Raw genomic sequence first — 23,018 nt, 5'->3', positions numbered from 1 at the left:
AGCGCGTTATGCTGATCATTTTATATACAAATGTACATGTATTACAAGGGCTCGTTTAGTACATTCAGAAATTTATTTATCTTACTTAAGCTATAACTAGCTTATGTTAACGTTCCCTGCTATAAACAATGATTCCGAAATATCCCAAATAATCATTACTCCACTTTTTAGGAAAAAAATCAAGAATCAATACAGAAAAGTTGCAGTTTCTATATATTATTCTAAGAAAGGCAGAAATAATTATATATTTCACCATTTTCTAATATCACTAACAACTTTCTATCACATTAACTTTACGCCTGCATACGTGGTCTTCAAGAAATACATCGACTTACAAATCATATCCGCCAAAACGACTTTTGTATCTGCCAGACACTTCAAAATTTAACTACCCTCCACACAACACCGCTGTCTTTAACCTCGTGCAGCCTTACGACGGGAACAATCACAAATTTGGGTCATCACTTTCATTGTGCACGCACACATGTACCGTTAATAAACAAGAAGACGGCTGATTGACGGGTGAGCAGGTCGCGTTGCTGCGCTTGACGTTGGTGAAGGACCAGCCATCGGAACGAGCGACATGGCAGCACACACACACATATTTGTGTAATCTGTTGTACGCGACAGTGACAGCGCATGTTTGTATGTGTGAGTGTGTATGTGTCTGTTTACATTTGCATGTGCCTGCGAGTGGCTGTGCGTGTGTTTGGCATTATCCTTTTATTGGCTGTCAAAATTGTTTGAATAACAAATAATAAGCGCCTTACACATGTGCGGCAACTCAGCTCAACAGCGTATACCCACACGCATATATACATATGAATATATGTATTTGTGTACTTGGCATGTGTGCCAATAAGTTGAGCTATGTTAGGTTTTGACAGCCTTTTCGGCTTTCGCGGTAGACGGGCTATAAAAGTAAGCATTTTTCAAAAAATTTATTCAATTTATGCGCAAGAAAGACGGACGGATTATGGCTTTGCGAGGTGTTCGCATGGCATAAACGTGTTTTTAAGAAATGTTTTCGTGTTTTTCAGATGCGAAAAGTCACGTATACACACTGGCGAGACGCTGGTGTCAGTGAGGAATTACCATAAAAACATCACTCAAATTGTGTGCCATAAATCACAACTGCCAGATTATATTTAGTGTTGGCAGGTGGTTTTGCTTTGATTCATTTGATCATTTCGTAATGAGAAAATTTATATCTCAGAATAATTCTAAAACCTATAATAATTAAGGCATATGTACATATGTAAATACATTTTTTTTCAAAACTTTTTTTAAAGTGTGGCAACTCCGAATCAAATTTATTTTATATTCTGTTTTTACAAAAAAACTCAATAATAACATATAATATTTATTCATTTCAAACTTAAATTGTTTACTTTTTCAAAAAATGTGGCAACACTGCCTCAATTCTACATAAAACAAAGTATATTTCACAAAATTATAGAAGTAAAGCTAATTTGTATGACTTAAAATAAATTTTTTACTATTTTAAAAAATGTGGCAACCCTGAATTTTACTTTTTTGAAAAGAGTGGCAACCTTAAAATCAACATTATTTTGCTTGTACAAACTTTTGGAAAGTCAATAATACGCTAAAATCATAAAAAGGTCCTATCTTTGAATTTAAATGTTTTCAAAAGTATGGCAACTTTGAAACCAAAATTTTTGTTTTGCTTGTACAAACTTTTATAAAGTCAATAACGCGGTAAAATCATAAAAAGTTGATATCCCTAAATTTGACTTTTTTCAACCCTAAAATCAAAGATTTTTTTTGTTTGTACTACCTTTTATAAAGTCAACAGCGCACTAAAGTCATAAATATTTGGTATCGCTGAATTCAACGGTTTTCAAAAGTGTGATAACGCTAAAATCAATTTTTTTTATATACTTATACAAGCTTATATAAAATCAACAGCGCTGTAAAATCATAAAACGGTAGTATCCCTGAATTTTATTTTTTTCAAAAGTGTGGCAACCACAAAATCAAAATTTTTTTGTTTTATTTGCTAAAAACTTTTATAAAACCAATAACGCGTTAAAATCTTAATAAGGTGGCATCTCTGAATTTAACTTTTTTCAAAAGTGTGGCAACTCTAACATCAAAAAAATTTTTTACTTGTACAAACTTTAATTTAGTCATATTTTTAATATTTTTATATTTTTATTTAATACAAAATTTTAATGCTTTTTTATAATTTCTTCATAAATAATATAGTGAACTTAATTTCTTATACTAGGAAACACATGTATATTGCCAACTAAAATGCATGCAAATATTTAAAAAAAGTTTAAAATTTCAATCAAAAACTCATAACTTATACCAAATTGACTAAACAAAATTAAATGAAAATTGAACATTCCCGTTTGGCAGGCACTCATGTTTGCTACTTGTTTTTCGCCTAATGGGCAGTAAAAATTCAATTCCCGGCAATTTCTCTCACACAAATTACTATACATGTGCATATGTATGTACAGTCATATACATATGTACATTTAATGTAACTACACACACACACTTGTTGTGCACATGCCAAAACACTTGCCTCGTCTATTCGTGGAAATAATAAAGTTTCCACTTGTAAAATTACATGAAGTACAGAATTATTAATGGAAGCAATCAAGCAAAAGCAATCAACACAATAAACCTCAAGGCGAGCATCCGCACCGTCTACTCAATGCCTCGTAGGCAATTGAACGCCAAATTGTGGATTTGTGTTTCGCCGCAACACACGAACTCGTACGAAAAAGCACACCCTCAGCGCAATCAGGCGTCCATTTTGCCAATCGCTCAATTTTGCAATCATAATTTACAGTTTTATTGTTGTTGTTTTATTTTTACAATGGCTAGTAAGCAGATACGCATGTGTAAACACATATGTGGGCTCAAATTGGTTACTTTCTTTCTGTTTACTTTGTTTTGTTCACATATGAGTATACATGAGTGTATGTGTGTGTGAATAAATGAAAAAAACATTTTTTGCAAACTGCAGCAAAACAATAAAATTGTTGGTGTAAATACGAGTATATGTTTAAATATTCACATATGCGTGAAGCTTACATGTTGCATATACATGTAGACAGCCATTCTGCTGCTTCTACAATTTTATGCGCAGCCAGCGTTTCATGCTGCAATGTTTTAGAAGTATTGGTACTTTTTAATGCCTTCCGATATTTGTTCTCGTGTTGTACCGCTATAAAAAAAGTCATAAAAGCCGAGTCTTGTAGAAACCTTTAGAAAATCGTCTTGTAGAACATGGGGGTAATAAAATTAGACAGCAATCGTTAAAGGATTGAGTGAAAGGATACAATTCTCTCACTTGCAGCCAGCATACCACTGCATATATGTATACAGCAAAGTTTCAGTCACTTTAATTTTTTAGAAAAAATGCTATACCGGCCTTCCAATAAGGAGGTTTATCCTATGGCTTCCATTTTGGGCTGAGATTTTGGTTTGTTTTACAATTACCATTGCATTCTGACTCTGAGTAAGTTATTTTCAACACACTCTTAGCGTTCTTTACAAAAAGATCGATCAACCCAAATACAAAATTTGAATGCTAAAGACAGGGAAAATAACAAGGAGTGAATAATATCTAGAGACATAATGTCTCGTATTTAAAGTAGTGTGAAATGTTTCAAGATATCTGCAGAACTTCACAAAATAATCAATTTAATTTCACTGTAAGCTCTCCACTTAATTATTATAGTTCTTCAAAAGGATGAAATCTTAGTTCCATTCCAACCAACCTTACGTCATAACAATGGAAATTACCTCCTCATCCATCCTAATTTCATCAACTTATCTGCCGGCCAGCTCTTCCAAACTACATAAAAATTAATTTATTGATATTATTTCTGCAAAAAGTGCGATATTTCTCTATTTTAAGAGTCTAGCTAGCAGACTAAGTTTGTGAAGTAAGTTCTTAATGCAAAATACTTATTCTCTCCATATGTACAACTACTTACACTAAAGTTTCTCCTTTAAAGCGCCAAATGGGTTTTTTTGGGGATTTCCACAATATTGGGTAGTCGAAAAAGTCTTTTCGTATTTTGTCAATAGATGTCGTTGCAGTTGTATATCTGCAGTGCTACCAATCATATTGTGTCAAACGCTATATTTTGAAATTTTTTTTATAAAAAAGGGAAGAATGCCACACAAGCCACCAATGAAATTTGTGAAATTTACGGATGCTGTATCAGTTCGAGTAGCACAACAATGGTTCGCTCTCTTTCATTCTAGAAATTTCGATGTGAAAGATGCACCTCGCTCTGGTCGACCTATCGTTGAAAAAGTCGATGAAATTATTGAAAAGAAAGGACAGTCACATAAGCAGCCATGAGATCGTTAAAGAACTTAACATTCATCATCAAACAATTTTCAACATTTTTGGCTACAAAAAGAACTCGATATATGAATATTGTGAAAAATTTAATGGACTGAATTAACATATGCGATTTTGAAACGAAATGAAATCGAACCATTTATGAAGCGAATGGTAACAGGAGACGAAAAGTGGATTCGCAACGAAAGGTTATGCTGAGTGTTTGGTTGGATTGGAAAGGAATCATCCACTATGAGCTGCTCCAGCCTGGTCGAACGATTGATTCTACATTTTACTGTCAACAACTGATGAGATTGAAGCAAGCAATCGAAAAAAACGGCCAGAACTGATCAAAAGAAAGGGCTTCGTCTTCCATCAGGACAACGCTAGACCACACACATCTTTGATGACTCGGCAAAAACTGGGAGAGCTTGGCTAGGAAGTTTTGATGCATTCACCATATAGCCCTGACCATCGGACTAGCATTTGTTTCGGTCAATGCAGAACTCCTTTAATGTAGTAAAGTTGGCTTCAAGAGAAGCCTGTGAAAATTAGTTGTCGCAGTTTTTTGCCGAGAAACTAGAAAAGTTTTACACTGATGGAATAATGTATCTAGCGGGAAAAATGGCAAAAAGTGGTCGCCAGTAATAAGTTGAAGTTTGATTAAAAATACGAAAAGACTTTTTCGACTACCATATTAATATCTATACTGATTCATATTATTTTTATTCAAAAAAAAAATATATATATCAAAAATATTGCCTTCATTTAGGTTTCAACTTTAGCAAAGATACATACCTTATCTATAATGATTCATATTTATTCAAAGAAAAAAAATTATCAAAATATTGCCTACACTCAGGCTACAACTTTAGCAAAGTCATATACCTTTCGGAATAACGCATTAGCCGTCTTCGATTCGCAATTTCTACTCGCTGCTTTCTTGTCAAAAATTTACATGTAAAAGCAACAACAAAGTTATTGAGTTAAATTGGCACAAGAAAATATGTGAATACCTCATTAAAGTGATATAAGCGCTTTCTTTAATATCAGAATTTGCACATTTTGTACCATTGTGAACGGTTCATATGACAAAATATTATAAAAAAAATATATTAGAAGCATTTTTTGGCTTTTCCAAACTTAAGACTTGAAAAAAGTATAGTTGATTATAGAAAATGTAAGCTTTGAAACGAAGAGTACGTTTCCTATGACGAAGAAAAGTATTTCTTCAATTTATTTATTTTCTCATCAAAGAAAGAAGCATTACACAATTCTGCATACGTCAAAGGAAAACACAAAGACTCACTCACTCACTCACTGCGAATGCTGTCAGTTTCATGAACAACTGGTGTACCTGCTTCGATTAACTACCCTTCAACTTGGCGAATCAAAGACAGCTGTTTTAACCTATCTACACGAATGAATACAAAGCCTGGAACTCCAACCAAATTCAACTCACTTTTTACATTAACTAACTTAATTATTTTTATATTTTTTGTAAATTTTCTCATTTCGTATAAATACACTTGTAAATGCCATTCCTTATGTACTCTTAATATATGAACGAATTCCAACGCAACTCAACACAACTAATTCTGCTCAAACAGAGTTATTTAATATGCATAAAAGGCATGTTGCCGCTGCACTCGGATTGCTATTCAATATAACTAATACTGAATTCTCCAACGTATTTATTTAATGACATTTTTAATCAGACGCTTTTAATGCATTAGTCATGCCAGGCACGGCAGTCTGTGGCGCAATGCAGTCACGCACACACAACACACACTAGTTAACTTGCGTTCCTCGCTGCACTTTTAAATCGGATAAGGAAATTGAAAAATCTCTCTCTACTTTTCTACAACTATAAATTTCGTAATTTCCCATTGCGTTTACGCGGCAGCATTATTATGTCGCTTTCTATGCACGAGCTACGCTAAGTGAGGAAAAGTGTTCAGGCGACTTAAAGGAAATAAAATCACATGCCATTTGTTAATAAAATTGAAGTTTTTTCTTATATACAAGTAGAACAGACAAATGATCGTTTGAGTATAAAAATATTTTAAGACGATGGCAAAAAATATGCCACTACATAATACATTAAGCATATCAAGTAACTCGTATTGAAACCAACTTGCAATTTTGTTCAGAAATAAATATTTAAATTATACAAATTTTTGCTACTAAGGTGGTTTAGGTATGAAAACTTATAAATGTAGCTATTTTGTTTTAAAGTATTTAATTCTTTTTAAAATGAGCAGCCTTTAGTCATCTGAAATCTCACCAGAACATCGTAATATATATAATTATTGCCTACATTTAGGCAATGTCACCCAAGTCGCACACCTTACACCTTTTCCAGAATACAATAATAGCAGAAAAACTACAAAATTATTTATTAGGAACAAAGTATACACACTATCATTAATATTTGAAGTCGGTTTCTCAGACGTTTCGGAAATTACTTACTAAAAATTTTTGCTATTGAGGTGGATTAAGTATGTAAACTTACAAAATGTAACTATTTTTTTAGAGTACTTAATTTTTTTTATAATAAGCAGCTTTTAGTCATCTAAAATCTCACCAAAGCAGCGGGATTTGCAACATAACAAAATTATTGCCTACATTTAGGCTCATATTATACCCAGGTTAGCCAAGTCGCACACCTTACCCCCTTTCCAGAATCCAATAATAGCAGAAAATCATAATAAATACTATAATATTTGAAGTCGGTTCAGCCGTTTCGGTGAAATTCTCCTCACCGTTTGTGAGAACAGCATTTCCAGAAAAACGCATTTTAAGTTTTGGTTCACGACTGCTTTAAGATAAAAAATTCTCAAAAAGATTACCCCTTAAAGAATCAAGACAAGTTCATTATTTTAATAAAAACCACAGCATTTTGTGCCATCTTTCACTTTGTCACACGCTCATTATTTAGCAACAAAACTGTTATAATAATGCACGGATGTCTTTTTATATAATTCTCAATCGAACCCTCATTTATTTGTCTCTGAACCAGCAAAAATGTGTGATCGAATGCACGCGTATCACATTTACGGTGTTGCAATAACCATTCATTCACGTTGCTTTCAACAAATTTCGTTAGATTCGCAAGTCATATAAATGCGCACAGGAAATAAATGTGCACGGAAGGAAGGCAAATATTGCATTCGCATTTATCTAACACGCTTACACTCCTTGCTGCACGCCATTTCACTACACTTCGTACACTCTCTGCTCCACGCGCTCTCCTCCATGCTCGCGAGCAGTCATTTGCGGTTATTGCTGATTGCATTGGCGGGTAATACCAACACAAATGATACCGTGTTGCTGCATATACTGTTGTTGTTGTTGTCAGCGCTATTGCTGTTGCATACACTTTTTACTATATCTATATATGTATATATAATGTTGTTGTTGTTAGCATTCGCCATGCTTATTGAATTCAGTTGGATATTGTCGCTAATGGCATTGCTATGATAGCACGCTTCCCGCCTTATTCTGCGCTTCCTTTAATTTTTCAACGCTTTTGCAACTTATTTGCCCGCACATTGCAATTTATTGTGTTTGTCGCTTTTTGTGCAAGCTCACTTCTCGATTTCTTGACAGCTGCGCTGATATGTTACATGGCTGAAATGGCGTTTGTCGCATTGCAACTGATATGTGTTATGACAATTTGCAGCTGAAGCGAGGATATTTGACATATAATAAGTGTATGTCAGAATAGTTTGATAAGTGACTATATCATGTTGTTCAAGAGATATGTCTTTATGAAATATTAATTCAGGAAATTGCTCGAAAGTGAACAACAAAGTTTGGTTTCAGCAACTCGCTCGAAAGAAATATTTCATGAAATCTTAATTATCATCTGATCAATTTGACCCGGACTGACAAAAACATAACATTAAAAAAAAACAAATTTTGTTTAAAGTTTTCGCTCGAAAGATATTTTTCATGAAATCGTAACTATCATCTGATCAAAATTGACCCGGACTGACAAAAAATAGCACTAAAAAAACCAATTTTGTTTAATCCTTTCGCTCGAAAGATATTTTTCATGAAATCTTAACTATCATCTGATCAAAATTAACCCGGACTAAACAAAAAATCTACTTTTTTCCTGGGCACTACAAATTTTGGAAGAAGTCGGAACTCGAAATCTGCATAACATGCGCAAAACTCGAGTAGAAATGAACGATTTATATATTTATATTTTTTCGTGTAAGAAAAATATCTCTAAGCCTTACACTTATCACCAAACTGCTCTCACTTGTATTTTATTTATTTTCCTTGCAATCAATTCCTTCAATTTCTCAATCAATCAATCAGTTAACAACCTAAAAGTCATTTCAATTACTAAAAACTAGTCATACATTCGATTAGCTTATACTATTACTCTTCCGAAAACTTAAGTGATGACAGGGCGTATGATGAACTTTTCTCAAATATCACCAAATGCTGTTTTGAAACGCGAATACTAGCATTTTTTACACACACTACTCCATAATATACCCTGCATATCCAATATTCAAGCAAACTATGATTTATAAATTAAAAAAAAAATAAGTAAATAAATAAATTGAATTTTTCCATTTCCAGCAATATATGTATGTTGTCAATCATCCAGCATATTGCGCTGCTACATAAAAACAAATTTCAAATATTAAATAATTTTCATACTTTTGGATCTTGAGGTCCTATGCACCGTTATGTAACACAGAAAATAATATAGATACAGGATTTAATGCGGATGATTCTTTTGGACTTTAACTTTTATATGACATGATAGCATGGCGTATGATGAACCTTTTCAATTTAATAAGTAATCTTTATTACGTTTTATTGATTATGCGCACAGAAGTAGTTGCCATGATGGTTTTATTGAGTATGGTTCGAATTACCGGATTTAAGTGTTATATGCACCATTTTGTTCGATAACTTGTTGCCATTTTAAAGGTAACTTTACAATGTCATTCTCATAAGAAAGCAAGTCCGTATTGCTAAAACTGGGAAAAGCCAATTTTCACAAACTTCTCTTGTGGCGAATTCTTCACCAGAAAAGTAATTTGCCATCGACAGAAGCAGGTAGCAATCACTTTTGGCAACAGGTACAAATTATAAGTTGGAGGCATAAGATCATCTACCAAGCTCCCGAAGCACATGACGTGCCACTATCAAGGCTGGCTATTTTTGACTATTGCCTCACTCAATTGGTCCAATTGATGACAGTACAGGTTCGCATTAAGCACTTGACTATAAGAAAGCAACTCATAGAAGGTCAAACGATTGATTCTATATTTTACTGTCAACAACTGATGAGATTGAAGCAAGCAATCGAAAAAACGGCCAGAACTGATCAACAGAAAGGGCTACGTCTTCCATCAGGACAACGCTAGATCACACACTTTTTTTATGATTCGGAAAAAACTGAGTGAGCTTGGCTGGGGAGTTTTGAGGCATCCACCATATAACTCTGACCTTGCACCAACGGACTACCATTTGTTTTGGTCAATGCAGAACTCCCTTAATGTAGTAAAGTTGGCTTCAAAAAATGCCTGTGAAAATTACTTGTCACTGTTTTTCGCCGAGAAACCAGAAAAGTTTTACACTAATGGAATAATGTCTCTAGCGGAAGAATAGCTAAAAGTGGTCGACCAAAATGGTACATATTTGCTTCATTAAAGTTCATTATAAATGTAAAAAAATTAGTTAAAATTTATAGAACTTCGAAAAGATTTTTTCGACTACCCAATAGATGATTTACTGCCAATCTCTACATACAAAACCCTTCCTGACAATCAATCCTGGATTTGTCCGTTGGATTTGTGGCGTTGCTGTAAGGAACTAACCACCCATCACCAGTAACCATCCGCTTCAGAAATTCATATTTTCTGCAACCTGGCTGTGATTTCGTTTTATTCGAAAAAAAAATAAAACATTTCTCTTCTATATTTTCTCTTTTCTAAAAGCTTTCTATGGAAAGTATTGAGCCAAGCGGTTACAAATATTTTTAAAAGATTTTCTTTTGAACGAAATCGGATCGCTTTAATGTTCTGCATACAATGCGAGATAGATTAGTACTATCTATTCCAAAAAAAATTAATTCCTTTTTACTAAACCTTCTATAAGCATATTCTTCATAAATAAATATTATTCATACAATAGTCTAGCCATAACGTCTCGTGAACTTAGCTATCATTACCATGCCAGCTTGCTACATGGACATTAATCTCTTTTGACTGGTTTGTCCAAACTTTGTTGACAGTTAATGTAATTACGGTAATTTGAAACTGGTGCGACGATACAACACACACACACACACTTTATTACAGAAATTATGCAAGCATAACCAAATTATTCACACGACTACAAATATATATAATTATATAAGTGTATGTAATATACACAGTCGATTATAATAACAATTGTGTAAGACCAAATTAAGGAGGATTTGGGCCGAATCGCTCCAACAATTTGGTAGCTCGGGTCTTCTTAAGCTATAAACGGCTTCATAAGAAAGCATATACACATATATTTCTACTATATACACATATATAAGTCTGTTATACTCGTATATACAAATATAAGTCCATTATAACTAAATCCTCAGCTATTTAATTGCAACAACCAAATATTAAGCTAAGCTTCTGCTCCAGCTTTGTTAATTTACTCATTCCTCCTCCACAGTGTAGCTCGAGCTCTGGCTCTCACATTCTAATCAGCCACACACACGCATTTTTTCTTCCATCCATATGTATAAAGCAAATATGTACAGAATAATATTTTGACAGCGCCAATTAATAATAGGCAGGTAGCTGAGTTTGATTGCACTAAGCGGTAGACCGAACTCGAGCCGAAAATAACCACAAATTATTATACGAGCATTAATATAAGTAAGTATATTTCACCCACACTTCAGTCAGCCATAGGCCACCATAATCTATTACGCCTGCAATAGCAACAACTCCACAGAGTATTATTCAACTGTCTGCCAATCAGTCAGTCAGTCAGTCAGCTCGTGAGGCAGTCTGTCAGGCTTCGTTTGGCAGCTGCCAACTTGCTTACATACAAACATATTTACCAATTAAACGGAAATTAACTAATAATAAGGTTAATTGAACTCGCATACAAACGGGTGGGCTACACACACATACACACGCACACGTATTTATGGCAATGCGCGGGTATTCATTTGAAATGAATATTTGATTAGCGTTTATACCTGAACTTTTGCACGCACACTCCTGAATTTGGAAATGGTGAGTAGCTAAAGTGGAAGCTTGAAATCATATCTGGCTTTTCGAATACATATTTCTGGGTGTAGTAGTGGTAGCGCCTCCTTTAGCTATTCGTGGATTATCACTTCACTTTTGTTGTTGTGAGTTTTCACGTTTCAGGTGGAAATGTTTGCATGCCATTTATTAAGGCAATAACGCGTTAATGGCTTATTAATTGCTACAGCAAACAAATATAAGCCATCTTTTGGTAATTGTACTACAGCGGTTTACGCATGGTTAAGTTCTCGGCCTTGGTGAAAGTTTTTTTAATATTTTGTTATTAATAACAAAATACATTTAGTGTTTATTTTTGAGAACTGCCGAAAGTATTTGGTATGAGTTGTCTTTCTATTCACAAAAAATTTTCTAAGCAAAATGAACAAAAAACCGATAGTGGCGCTAGAGTACATTTGTTGTTAAAATCATACCTCTAAACCAATTTTGCTCATTTCAGAGCTCACTTCATATGCTGTTAAAAGTAGTTTCAATGATTCAATACTTTTTAAAGCCAATCATAAAGATATATACTATATGTAGTATAACAAAAAAGCTCTCGGAAATTGTAAATAAATTCCCCGCGAAAATGCGAAAAAATACTGTGCTAAGTTGGTAAAAAGCTTTCCAAACGGTTGAAAGATCGTTGAAGACATGCCTGTTAAGACCTCTTTGAACGAATCAAAGTTCAGGTGCAACCGAATATTTTATCTTGCAAATTGTGCTATATGGAAACATATAGAGCAAAAATGTTCGAAAATCCTGATATTAGTTATATAAAGGCTTGGCCAAGGAGTTGATCTATTTTAGGCATAAAATATAGGAGTTAAACACGCTCTCTTATTTTCATTGGGATAACTCGATATATATATGTACAAAGTTCGAAGTTCGAAAACTTTTATGTTAAGTATATGGGGACTCAAGGGAAATTTTGTTCCGATTCGACCAATTTTTGACATACAGAAATGCCACTGTCAGAAAAGGATTATCCCTGAATTTCAATTATATATCTCACACATTGACCAATATTTTCGGTAAAAAGTCAACTATAGGTACCGGGGTCCAAATATTCGGTACCTAGGGGCTTGAACAGTTTTTATTGGATTTCAACAATTTTTGGGCATAAGGTAGCACACACCAAGGACATTATTTGGGCAATGTTTTATTCCGCTTTATTAATTGCTTCTTCACTTGTGTAGTGCGTTACGATTTTTACAATTTATAAAAATATCGAAGAAAATATTTTTCTCAAAATTTGTATATCTAACCAAATTTCGTGAGCGGAATTGTTGCGTATGGTTACGGTGATTCGGTTTTATCAAAAATATAAGCCTAAGAGTGGTACAAAGCCTTCAGAGACATTTGAGAGATCGTTAAAGTCATGCCTCGTTCTGGACGACCTTCGACCTGCGTGATCATCGTCAGACAAGTATTAGAGAGATGGCAAGGTAGCCCGATATCTCTCGCGAGTCTCTTCGAATTATTTTTGTAGATATTTCGGGTATGAAACGCATTTTTGCTCGACTCCTTAAGATGAAGCTGAATTTTTTTCAAAAGGAGTACAGTAAGTAGGTCTTGATCTTGCGAATTCCAATCCCACATTCATGGAGAGCATTATAGCTTACGATGAGACATGAGTTTATGAGTTTGACATTAAAATAACAAGTCGATATAAAACAAAAGTAGCTGGAGGAGCTGAAGATCATCCCAAAAAGTACTTATAAAAAGGGTTTCGAGGACGGGAAAAATCGTTGACATAAATGTTTTATATCTGGTGGGGATTACTTTGAAGGCGATGAAATAAATATTGATGATTTCCGAGTACTTTTTGTCACAATGTGGCAGGCAAAATTAGAAGAAAAAAAAAAAAAAAGAGATAATCCCGCAGCATCGATGCTATAAAACCCTTCACAAATACAATTTGATGTGGATAGTCCGATTTATAACGATCCATATTGCTTTTTCTTAATGAGTTATTTATTTATTCATGAATAATTTCCCTAAAAGTCAAAGTAATCAACTCCACATATATCGCACTTCGGCCAGTATTATTTCTATTCTTCAAAGCACTTAAAAAGGTTATTGTTTTGTAATCTTATTTAGCTCTTCATTCAAAGAGGTCTGAGGAATACAGCGGCACCATTAATGTGTTATTCTTCGCGTACGAGCATCGATGCGTGAGCAGGGCCATTATCACGGTGCAGAAACACCGATTTTGCAAAATCCAATTTTGGTTCTAGCACAAATCCGAGCGTTTCTGAAGAATTGCTTTGAGCTAATTGCGCATAACTTCCAGGGGTAATATTATTTATTGGCCGTACGACCCTTTGGCAAGAATTTACGAGACACCACGCCACTGCAATTGCAGAAAACTGTTTGCAAAACCTCCATATTCGACCTAACTTGACATGCTTTTTTCGGTCTTGGCTCATGCGGCAGCTTCCATTGAGTTGATAGAGCTTTGGTTGCTGCGTCATAACCATAGATCCATGATTAGTCAACAGTTATAACCTTTTGGAGTGGAACTCGTTCATTGCGCTGTGCAATGTCAACGCGACTCGTTTTTTGGTCGAAAGTGAGTAAATTTTGCACCAAAAATTGAAGTCGAACCAAACAGCGCCCAAGCAAATCAGCCATCAAAAGTTAACTATGGTAAACAACACTCAAAGTGGTCAACCTTGTCAGCGTAAGTAAGGGATATGAGTACGGATATAATGCAAAAAATCGATTTCGTGAAGATATCTCGTCAAGTGAAAGATTTTGGTGAATCAGCTTGTATGACAGCTAGTAGCTAAAATTATCCGACCTTAACAATTTCTTTGGAAAATTATTGCTTTTCTATGGACAGTAATCTGTGCCAAATTTCATAATGTTCAAAAAAAAAATATCCCTGGTCAATCCGACAACGTGGTGCACCCAGTTTTTTTGTGTGAAACTCTTTTCCTTGACAAAAGAAAAAGTTTTTCTAACAATTACTTGAGTTTGATCGATAAGTTGTATGACAGCTATATGCTATAGTGGTCCGATGTCGACGATTCCGGCAAATAAGTAGCTTCTTGGGCAAAAAATAACGCGGGCAAAAGTTCATATCGATAACTCAACAATTGAGAGACTAGTTCGCTTACATACTAACAGTCAAACAGACAGAGGCATCCGCCAGGTGACGTGAGTTTCAAACTAAAAAATTTTGTGTAAAATAATTAAAAATCAAAGCTTTTAGAAATTCAAAATGGTTAAATTTAACTGTCTGCTTCACATTCCAGCCACCGTTCGTTATTTATCGTTTTAAAAAATAATGCAATATTTGAAGACAACGTTGGAGGCGGCAATGGAGATATAAAATAGTTTTATTTATCCAACAAATTTCGGCTTCTTTATTTACTTATTATGCAAATAGTTGAACAACTATGACGTTATCAAACACTTACTCTTCTCTATTTATGAGGAATTGTTTAAGTTTTTGCAAATCAAAAACAGGAGTAAATTCAATCTTTAGAATACTATAATCCCATTGGCAAACAAACTTTGCAAATTTACCAAATTCTGCTCGAGTTGGATTTCTTCAAATAAAAACTTATACATTTACAACTCTCTCTATGCTTGCATGTGTGTGTGCGTGTGTGCATACCATGGTAGTAATTACTAAAACTGCCAGCCACATGCAAACACCTCAAGCTTTTTGTACAACAACCAAAATGGTTTTTCCCACATGTAACATACAGCATGTGGCATGTGGCGTGTGGCATGCGGTGTGTGGCATGTGGCATGTAACATATGTCATAAGCACAAAGTAGCACCTCAACTCCATTCAATAGGATTAGTTTCTTTTCATGCCGAGTTATGTTCACTTTCGTGCTATCATAGGTGGAACGCCACAAAGACACACACGCACACACACGGATACACATGCACACCAGCACTTTTCAGCAACGCAAGCTCTGTTGGCAATATAGGTACAATTTTCAACTCTTCCAACGAGGCTTCAATATGCATATGTGTGTGTATGTAAATCAACTGCTTTTGGTGTAAAAGCCGATATTGCTGGTAGATATGTATGCATGGTTGACCTCGGCGTCTGTAACACACATCAAAGTGCTATACATACATATATATATCGTATATACACATACGCTACCTGTGCGGTCACATGTGTGTATATATGTATACACACTTGTATATGCTTGTGGTTGAGCATTCCGGCTGTTGTCTGGGAAAAGTTCAGGCATCCGTTCAAATATGTATGGAGTATGTCTTTACACATACAAATGTATGTACTTACATGTATGTTTGTATGTATAAGCGTGGGTTATTGCTGTTGTAATACGAACACACTGGTACAATTCAATTCGTTTCATCGAAGAGGAAGTAATTGCCATCGATTGATGTCAACGACATTATTCCGGCGATGTTGCAACAATGGCAACCAAAATCGACACACAACACACAAAAAATGTTGTGGGTGGAGTAGTGTCTGGAAAGGCATGGCTTATGAGCAGGTACATAGGTACGACAGGCATTATAGGCATGACTATTGTTGCGTTAAATTCGAACGCTTTGTACTTTCATGAATAGATTGGCTGGAAATACGAGTATCGGTGTGGTTAAAACAATTTTAAGTACAATAATATATTAATCGATTTTCAGGTAGCTCATGGAAATTAATTTTATTCAGAAAGAATTAAAAATACCTATTTAATTCGGAAGCAAACGATTGGCAACAAATGAAAGATACAATTTTTGGAAATTTATTTTAAATATTCAAAAGTCTTGTGGGAATTTGATTGATATTTGTTAAAGAAAAGAAGAACTCTACGCTTAGTAGCCAATCCAAATTTGCACAGGCGTTTAATTTCCATTCCTGCCAATTCGGGTCTGTCAAGAAGGAAGTGTTGAGTTATTTACAGCTCATCTTTTTCCATACAGCTTCAGCAGATGGCGTCTGGTAGGATTCCCAACCCTGCTGCGTGGATGCCAATAGGGCAATGGCCTGTTAAAAGCCCCAAAAGTGGGGAAAGGCTAATCTTATTGAGGGCAAAAAGATGACTAGATCTCTTGCGATCGATATTGGGCCAAAAGGCTTTTGCGACAGCGCATGTACCGATGGTGGCCCAACGCTGACCAAGCTTCCGCGAAGCCCAGCTATATAGTAGTAGAACACAAGATGATGCGGGAGCCGCTCCCATTCTACCGATAGCAGTTCTAGGGTGTCTTTTCTTGCAGCTCATCAGCTTTACGGTTTTCTGCGATTTCACTTTGGCCTGGCACCCATACCAGTCTTATCACAAAGGCACTCGATGCTATTGATAGCGAAGTAAGACACTCTTTGACCAGCCCTGAACGCTCTGCTATCTGAGTGGATGGTCACTTCTCTGAAAAAGGTTGCATTCCGGAGCAGTAAAACTAGTGCTACTCCCGGCCTCGGAACACATTTCAAAAGCTCCTGACAGTAAACCCTCCCCAACCTTCTCCCACGCTCCTTGACCCATCCGTAAAGAAGCTCACCCCAACTCCCTCGCCGGTATATGGGTAGAGAAGGAGCCGCCAAAGTTCGATTTGCCGACTCCATGATCCAAGTGATCCGGTATGAAGTCAAAATGAGTGGGGATTTCCGAGTGTTTAGACAGGTGTTCTTTTAGGAACCCAAACTCTCTGAGCCAGATGACAGCTTTCCGACGATGTCTATGAACAATATGTGCATGATGGCGTTATATGCTGTTGAATGCCGCCCATTGAAGCCTCTCGAGTTTCTTTGCAAGTGTGGTCTTTTCTCGAGCCATCCGTCATATAAAAACTCCATAGAACGCAATGGGCTTGACTATGGTGTCGTAGAGCCAGAGGACCACTTTCGGTGTGAAACCACACCTTTTACCAATGGCTCCTCTACAGCAGTATAAGGCAATAGATGCCGTTTTTGCTCTTTCTTCGATATTCGGCTTCTTTGGATGAGCCCTAGTTATTTCGCTGTATCCGCTTGTTGCAAACGGATGTCTCCCCAATAGATGAATTTTATGCCATTGAATGACTATACTAAAATTTGGAACATTTTTAGATTAATTTTTTTCACCCGTAGCGAAAACTGAGACTGAAACTTAAACCGAAACTTAAACTTAAACTTTAACTTAGACTGCTGCTGGCATCCATACCAGTCTTAAACTTAAACTAACTTAAACTTAAACTAAACCTAAACTTAAACTTAAACTTAAACTTAAACTTAAACTTAAACTTAAACTTAAACTTAAACTTAAACTTAAACTTAAACTTAAACTTAAACTTAAACTTAAACTTAAACTTAAACTTAAACTTAAACTTAAACTTAAACTTAAACTTAAACTTAAACTTAAACTTAACTTAAACTTAAACTTAAACATAAACTTCAACTTAAACTGAAACTTAAACTTAAACTTAAACTTAAACTTAAACTTAAACTTAAACTTAAACTTAAACTTAAACTAAACTTAAACTTAAACTTAAACTTAAACTTAAACTTAAACTTAAACTTAAACTTAAACTTAAACTTAAACTTAAACTTAAACTTAAACTTAAACTTAAACTTAAAGTTAAACTTAAACTTAAACTTAAACTTTAACCTTAACTTAAAACTTAAAATTTAATATATTCATTATTAACTTTAACTTTAACTTTAAAACTTTAACTTTAACTTACTTTAATTAACTGTCTGAAATTCTTAATCTTTAACTTTCATCTCAATACTTTTTTAAAAATATACTTAAAATTCATATATTCATTATTCATCATAAATTCTTATTAATGCATGTCTGAAATTCCAACTCACGGTCATCTCAATATTTTTAAAATATACTTGGCGAGGGTGAAGTTGTAAAGTATCAGCGAAAATAAATTACGCTGAGACATAAATAGAGTACACATTAATAACTCGTAAAAGTTTACCAATCGCTGCTGCCTTCGGAATATTCATAAATATTGAAAATATTGAATATAATTTTTCTTCCTCTTATTAGCTTTCAGAAATTTTTTCATTAACTGCCGTGCATATTTTACGAGTAAACATAAAAACAAACTTATCTTCGATATTTCCACTTTTATTTACAGGTGCGGACACAAACCGAGATTCTTCTTTTCGAAATCTGGCAGGAGAATAAAAATTTTTAAAAGGCCAACTGGAGAAAACAGCAATAAAATATCGAACATGCACATACACACGCATAAACGAGAGTTATTATGAGCCGTGCCTTTTCGCTGCAGGCATTACCATTTCAGATATGCAAACACACATACACTCATACACATATGAAACGCAAAAGCATGAGACAAATAAATGAGAGCACAGCATTGGTTTAAAGAGGCGAATGTGCATACATATTTATGTATTCGTATATGTAAAATAATCAGCCGCAGCAACATCTGTTGAATGCCGATGTAATCGATTGGAATTGCCGCAACGACAGCAAAAAACACGGCGCAGGGCTATGCAGACACAGATACACAACCAACACATGCGCATGCAATTAAATAGTGATTTAGATTTTTTGCCCGACAATAACACAGGATATTAAAACTGTGGCAAATATAACCGTTAAGGGCGTTTAAACACAAAAAAACCAAAGCATAGAGATAAGCAATACTTGTGCTTGCCGAGCAGTAAGGGCCAACGCGGTGGACACGCACTTCGCTCATTCCAGCGCAGCCCCACCGTAGCAGTCTTCGTGGCACGCAACATGGCCGTGCCCATCGATGAGGGCGTGCTGAGCGCTTTGCGCGGCATAGCGAGCAAAAATACACGTCTGCCCAAGCCGTTGCTCATCAAAGTTTATGTGTCCAGCTTGAAGGAGGGTGAGTACGCACGTAGCCAACGTGTTGTTGTTGTTTGCTTGTTTCCATTTTACACTTTATTTTTATTGCTTATTTGCTTAGGACTTTATTTAATGGCCAATTCGTTGGCTATCTCGCAATCTGAGCACAGCTTTAGATTGGAAATAATTTTCATAAACACAACCGGCCTATTTATTTGATTAGTATTCCGAGTCGATGTTAGGACCTCGGAGCATATGCACGCCAAAATCACTGGAGGCGTGTCTTCTGTCTATCATAACAAAATCGATCTGGTTGGTGGCTTTCCGATCCGGAGGTAGCTGGGTGAATTTTTCTATGCTGAAATCTAGTACCACAGATAACTATATTTCGGGCCCAGCGAAGTCGATGATGGAAGCTGAATTAATCGACCGTTGTGCCAAAGATACCTTCTTTGCCCATCGTGCTCTCATATGTGCGCTCCAAGCGCTCATAAAATGTATCTTGGGTCACATCGTCCTTCTATTCCGACGAGTTGTATCCGCAAATCAGCGATATGTTTTTATGCAGATTTTAGCTAGGCATTTTTCCACAGGTGTGAATGCCAGTACTCGGCGTCGAAGTCTCTCTCCCACCACGAATCCCGCACCAAATTTTGCGCTCATTTATATGTCCACTGTAGTAAATACCATAATTACCTACTCGTCTTAGTCCTTGTCCGGTCCATCGCACTACAACCAGCCATCAACCAGCTGAGCAGCGGCATCTTCCCAATTAAGGAACTGGACATTCCAGGGGAATTTCCTCAAATCGTAATACTTATTGGTTTGCCATGGTCATCATCAAAATGGGGTCTCTCGACCGAGGCTGTTGTTTCCTTTTCATTGGTATGGTTTTTTACGTGGCGGGTCCCAAAGCCATGACAAAACCCTGTGGAGAGATGGTTCGCCATCTCACTTTAGCTCGCCTACAAACGGATGTTCTTTGCTATCCGGAGGATACTTAGTTTAAAACCGGAAGTCGTGAGCTCTTGAACCAAATGTAAAAGAATTGTTTCTGGTCACTCCCAAGTGAATGGCGCTCAGAGAACTCTCCTCACTTGCGTGAACTTCTACACATGACTCCATCCTTCACTCTTTCTTACTTGTTACATTTAAAAATAATTTTGACATTGGTTGATAACTGTTTAAATTTTTTTTAAGGTTTCTAGACATACTTAGTAGCCTCTAAGGAGAGAAACTCTAATAAGTTTAGCTAAAATTCTTCTAAAATTGTGACTCTCTTTTTCTTATATAGTTGTCGCATTAACAAAATGACATATATTTGACATAGAATGCAATATTTGCACCACAACGAGGAAAGCTAAACTTTTTATTACCTTTTCGGTTTTTTCAACTCTCAGCACCCTTCGTGATACTGTACTTTCTGTTTTCTAACCACTTTTATACCGTTATATTTATTATACTTTTTCCATACAATTTCTCTAGAATTCTGCCAAGAGCGACGCATGCTGCTGGAACTAGTAGGACCCGAACTACAGTCCATTTACGATGACAGACAAATCGAGGTAAATTTCAGTCCAATACTTTTTTCCGAATATTGCAATATAGAAAAACTATGTAGATTTACTTATATAATGTACTATAAATATACAAAAATAACTCCCATTTCAGATTGAAATCGTCGACATGCACTTCGGCACTGGCCCGTTGCAAATTATGCAAGTCGAACAAGATCCATATATACTCCATGACTATCTGCATGAAATCGAGACTTGCTACAACAATTCGAAAAGTGTCTTTTTCCTGGTAAGTGCCCGCCAAGTACATAAGTCCACATACCCACACACAGCCACATAAAAGTACCGAAGCATAAGCTCTGCCGCTAGCAGAGAAAAATCTCTTCTAATGCAATTTGCGAATTATCATTTTCACTCCTCAATTGCTTTTATAGGCACTTATCGGCGATAGCATCGGTCCCATGCCATTACCGACGCACATCGACGAAGACATTTTCACCGACATACTACAGCAGGCGCACACGAGCACTGACGACCGAAACCTGCTACAAAAGTGGTACGCAAAGGACAGCACAGCAGACGCAAAAACTGCCAACAGCAGCGGAGAGGGGAGCGTTGCGCCCGCACACGCATATGTGCTCAAGCAGGACTATCGGTGAGTGATGTCTGGATAATTTTGTATAATTGGATATTTATGAAATAATAAATGCGCATTAAGTTATAACTCGTACGAATTTAGACAGACACACACACACGCACACATGTGAGGGCATGTGCGCGTGCAGTTAATAGGGTTATTTATATTTATATTATATTTGTCTTATTTTCAATTTCATACCAACTGTGGCACGTAGCGAAGCAAGCGTGTACTTATGTGCGTGTGTGTGCGCTGCTTTGCCTGAACGCGCAATAAAACTCCAATTAAGCATTTACAAAACAATAAACTTCGATTATCTGCTTGCCGGCTGCCTGCTAGCTTTGCGAGTTCAGCCCTAAATTATGCAGCGTTCGCGTTTATTGCCTTAAAGCGCTTGAGTCGTGTCAAATATTTGGGGTGTGCGAAAGTATTTAGGCAAGAATGTGTAGGAGAAAGTGGTAATCCTTTTGTGGGTTGGTTGCTTTAGTAATTGAAATACTTTTGCTGGCAAGCAGCTCGTTGAGAAAGAAATTAACGAGTTTTCGGACTTACTGCCGAAGCATTCGAGTTGAACGTTTGAGATAACTACGAAGTGTGTGTGATAGAAAAGTGATATAATTTAATGATTACCGCTTTTTTGATTTATATTATTCTCAAGGTTTCATCTTCTCAACACGCCGTTTATTTCTTTTTGCTATCAGTAGGTAAAAAATAAAGCTGAGATTTAGCTAATTGTTTATAGCTTTGTTAAGTGGCCTCTCAACCCAGTTAAATTTTAGGCTTCTATAGACGGAAATCTTAATGTATATACTTGCATGGTGAGAGCCTATGCTAACTTTGCTCTTTGTATCAATATTTTCTTGAGCCCTCGAATGTAGCAACATTTATTATGTAATATTATCTGTGTAATAAAATGTTGCCTACAATTAGGCATTTATTTTTGACCTTATACTATGTTCGGACCGACACTTAATCACACGATTTCGGCTGTTGAGTGGTTTATCCCACTAATCTTATAAATTTATCAAGATTTCGCCATACAAAAATTACAGTTCAAAATCACTTCATCGGAGTGATTTGAAACTGATCCACGCTAAATCTCTCTGTGCGACTCTGATTTTGCGCCATCTACTTGGCAGCATTGGAAATCTATTACATTATCACAGCTGATTTAGACACTACAAAAAGGAAAAAATGTAAACAAACAAATTTTTATTAAAGCAATGAATCTAATTTCGGCTGAAAATCGACTTCCCAAATGAAAAAATGCGTCCATTATTTCCATTATATGGAAAATATTTAAAAGAATACGGCTTTTATTACGAAATACTATATGACATATTTTGATAAATATTGAGCGATGTAAATTCTTGAATGGCAAAAACAGCTGTTTTTAATCTTTTCAACGGCAGTAAGAACACTGTTGGGTTATGAAATGCTTAAATGTAATCTAATCTTTTAAATTTTCGGTCTGAACATGGT

The 23,018-nt window shown here is 35.7% G+C and overlaps 1 protein-coding gene across 11 annotated transcripts in view; it reads left to right on the top strand.

Annotated features, from left to right (window-relative positions):
• The window catches only part of LOC126756873 (protein qui-1), a 159,250-nt gene that overhangs the window by 80,870 nt on the left and 55,362 nt on the right, over nt 1-23,018 (top strand). For all 11 annotated transcript variants that reach the window (XR_007666650.1, XR_007666649.1, XM_050470356.1 and 8 more), the window contains 4 exons: nt 18,682-19,422; nt 20,868-20,947; nt 21,054-21,188; nt 21,334-21,554. Coding sequence is in view for 9 of the 11 variants with exons in the window: in XM_050470356.1 (XP_050326313.1) it covers nt 19,308-19,422; nt 20,868-20,947; nt 21,054-21,188; nt 21,334-21,554 (551 nt within the window). In the remaining 2 variants the exon portion in view is untranslated. The remainder of the gene's footprint in view (nt 1-18,681; nt 19,423-20,867; nt 20,948-21,053; nt 21,189-21,333; nt 21,555-23,018) is intronic.

Source organism: Bactrocera neohumeralis, chromosome 4 (genome assembly GCF_024586455.1).
Source record: "Bactrocera neohumeralis isolate Rockhampton chromosome 4, APGP_CSIRO_Bneo_wtdbg2-racon-allhic-juicebox.fasta_v2, whole genome shotgun sequence".
Lineage (NCBI taxonomy): Eukaryota > Metazoa > Arthropoda > Insecta > Diptera > Tephritidae > Bactrocera > Bactrocera neohumeralis.
The sequence above is the reverse complement of the archived record's forward strand: the minus strand, read 5'-3'. Positions and strand labels throughout refer to the sequence as shown.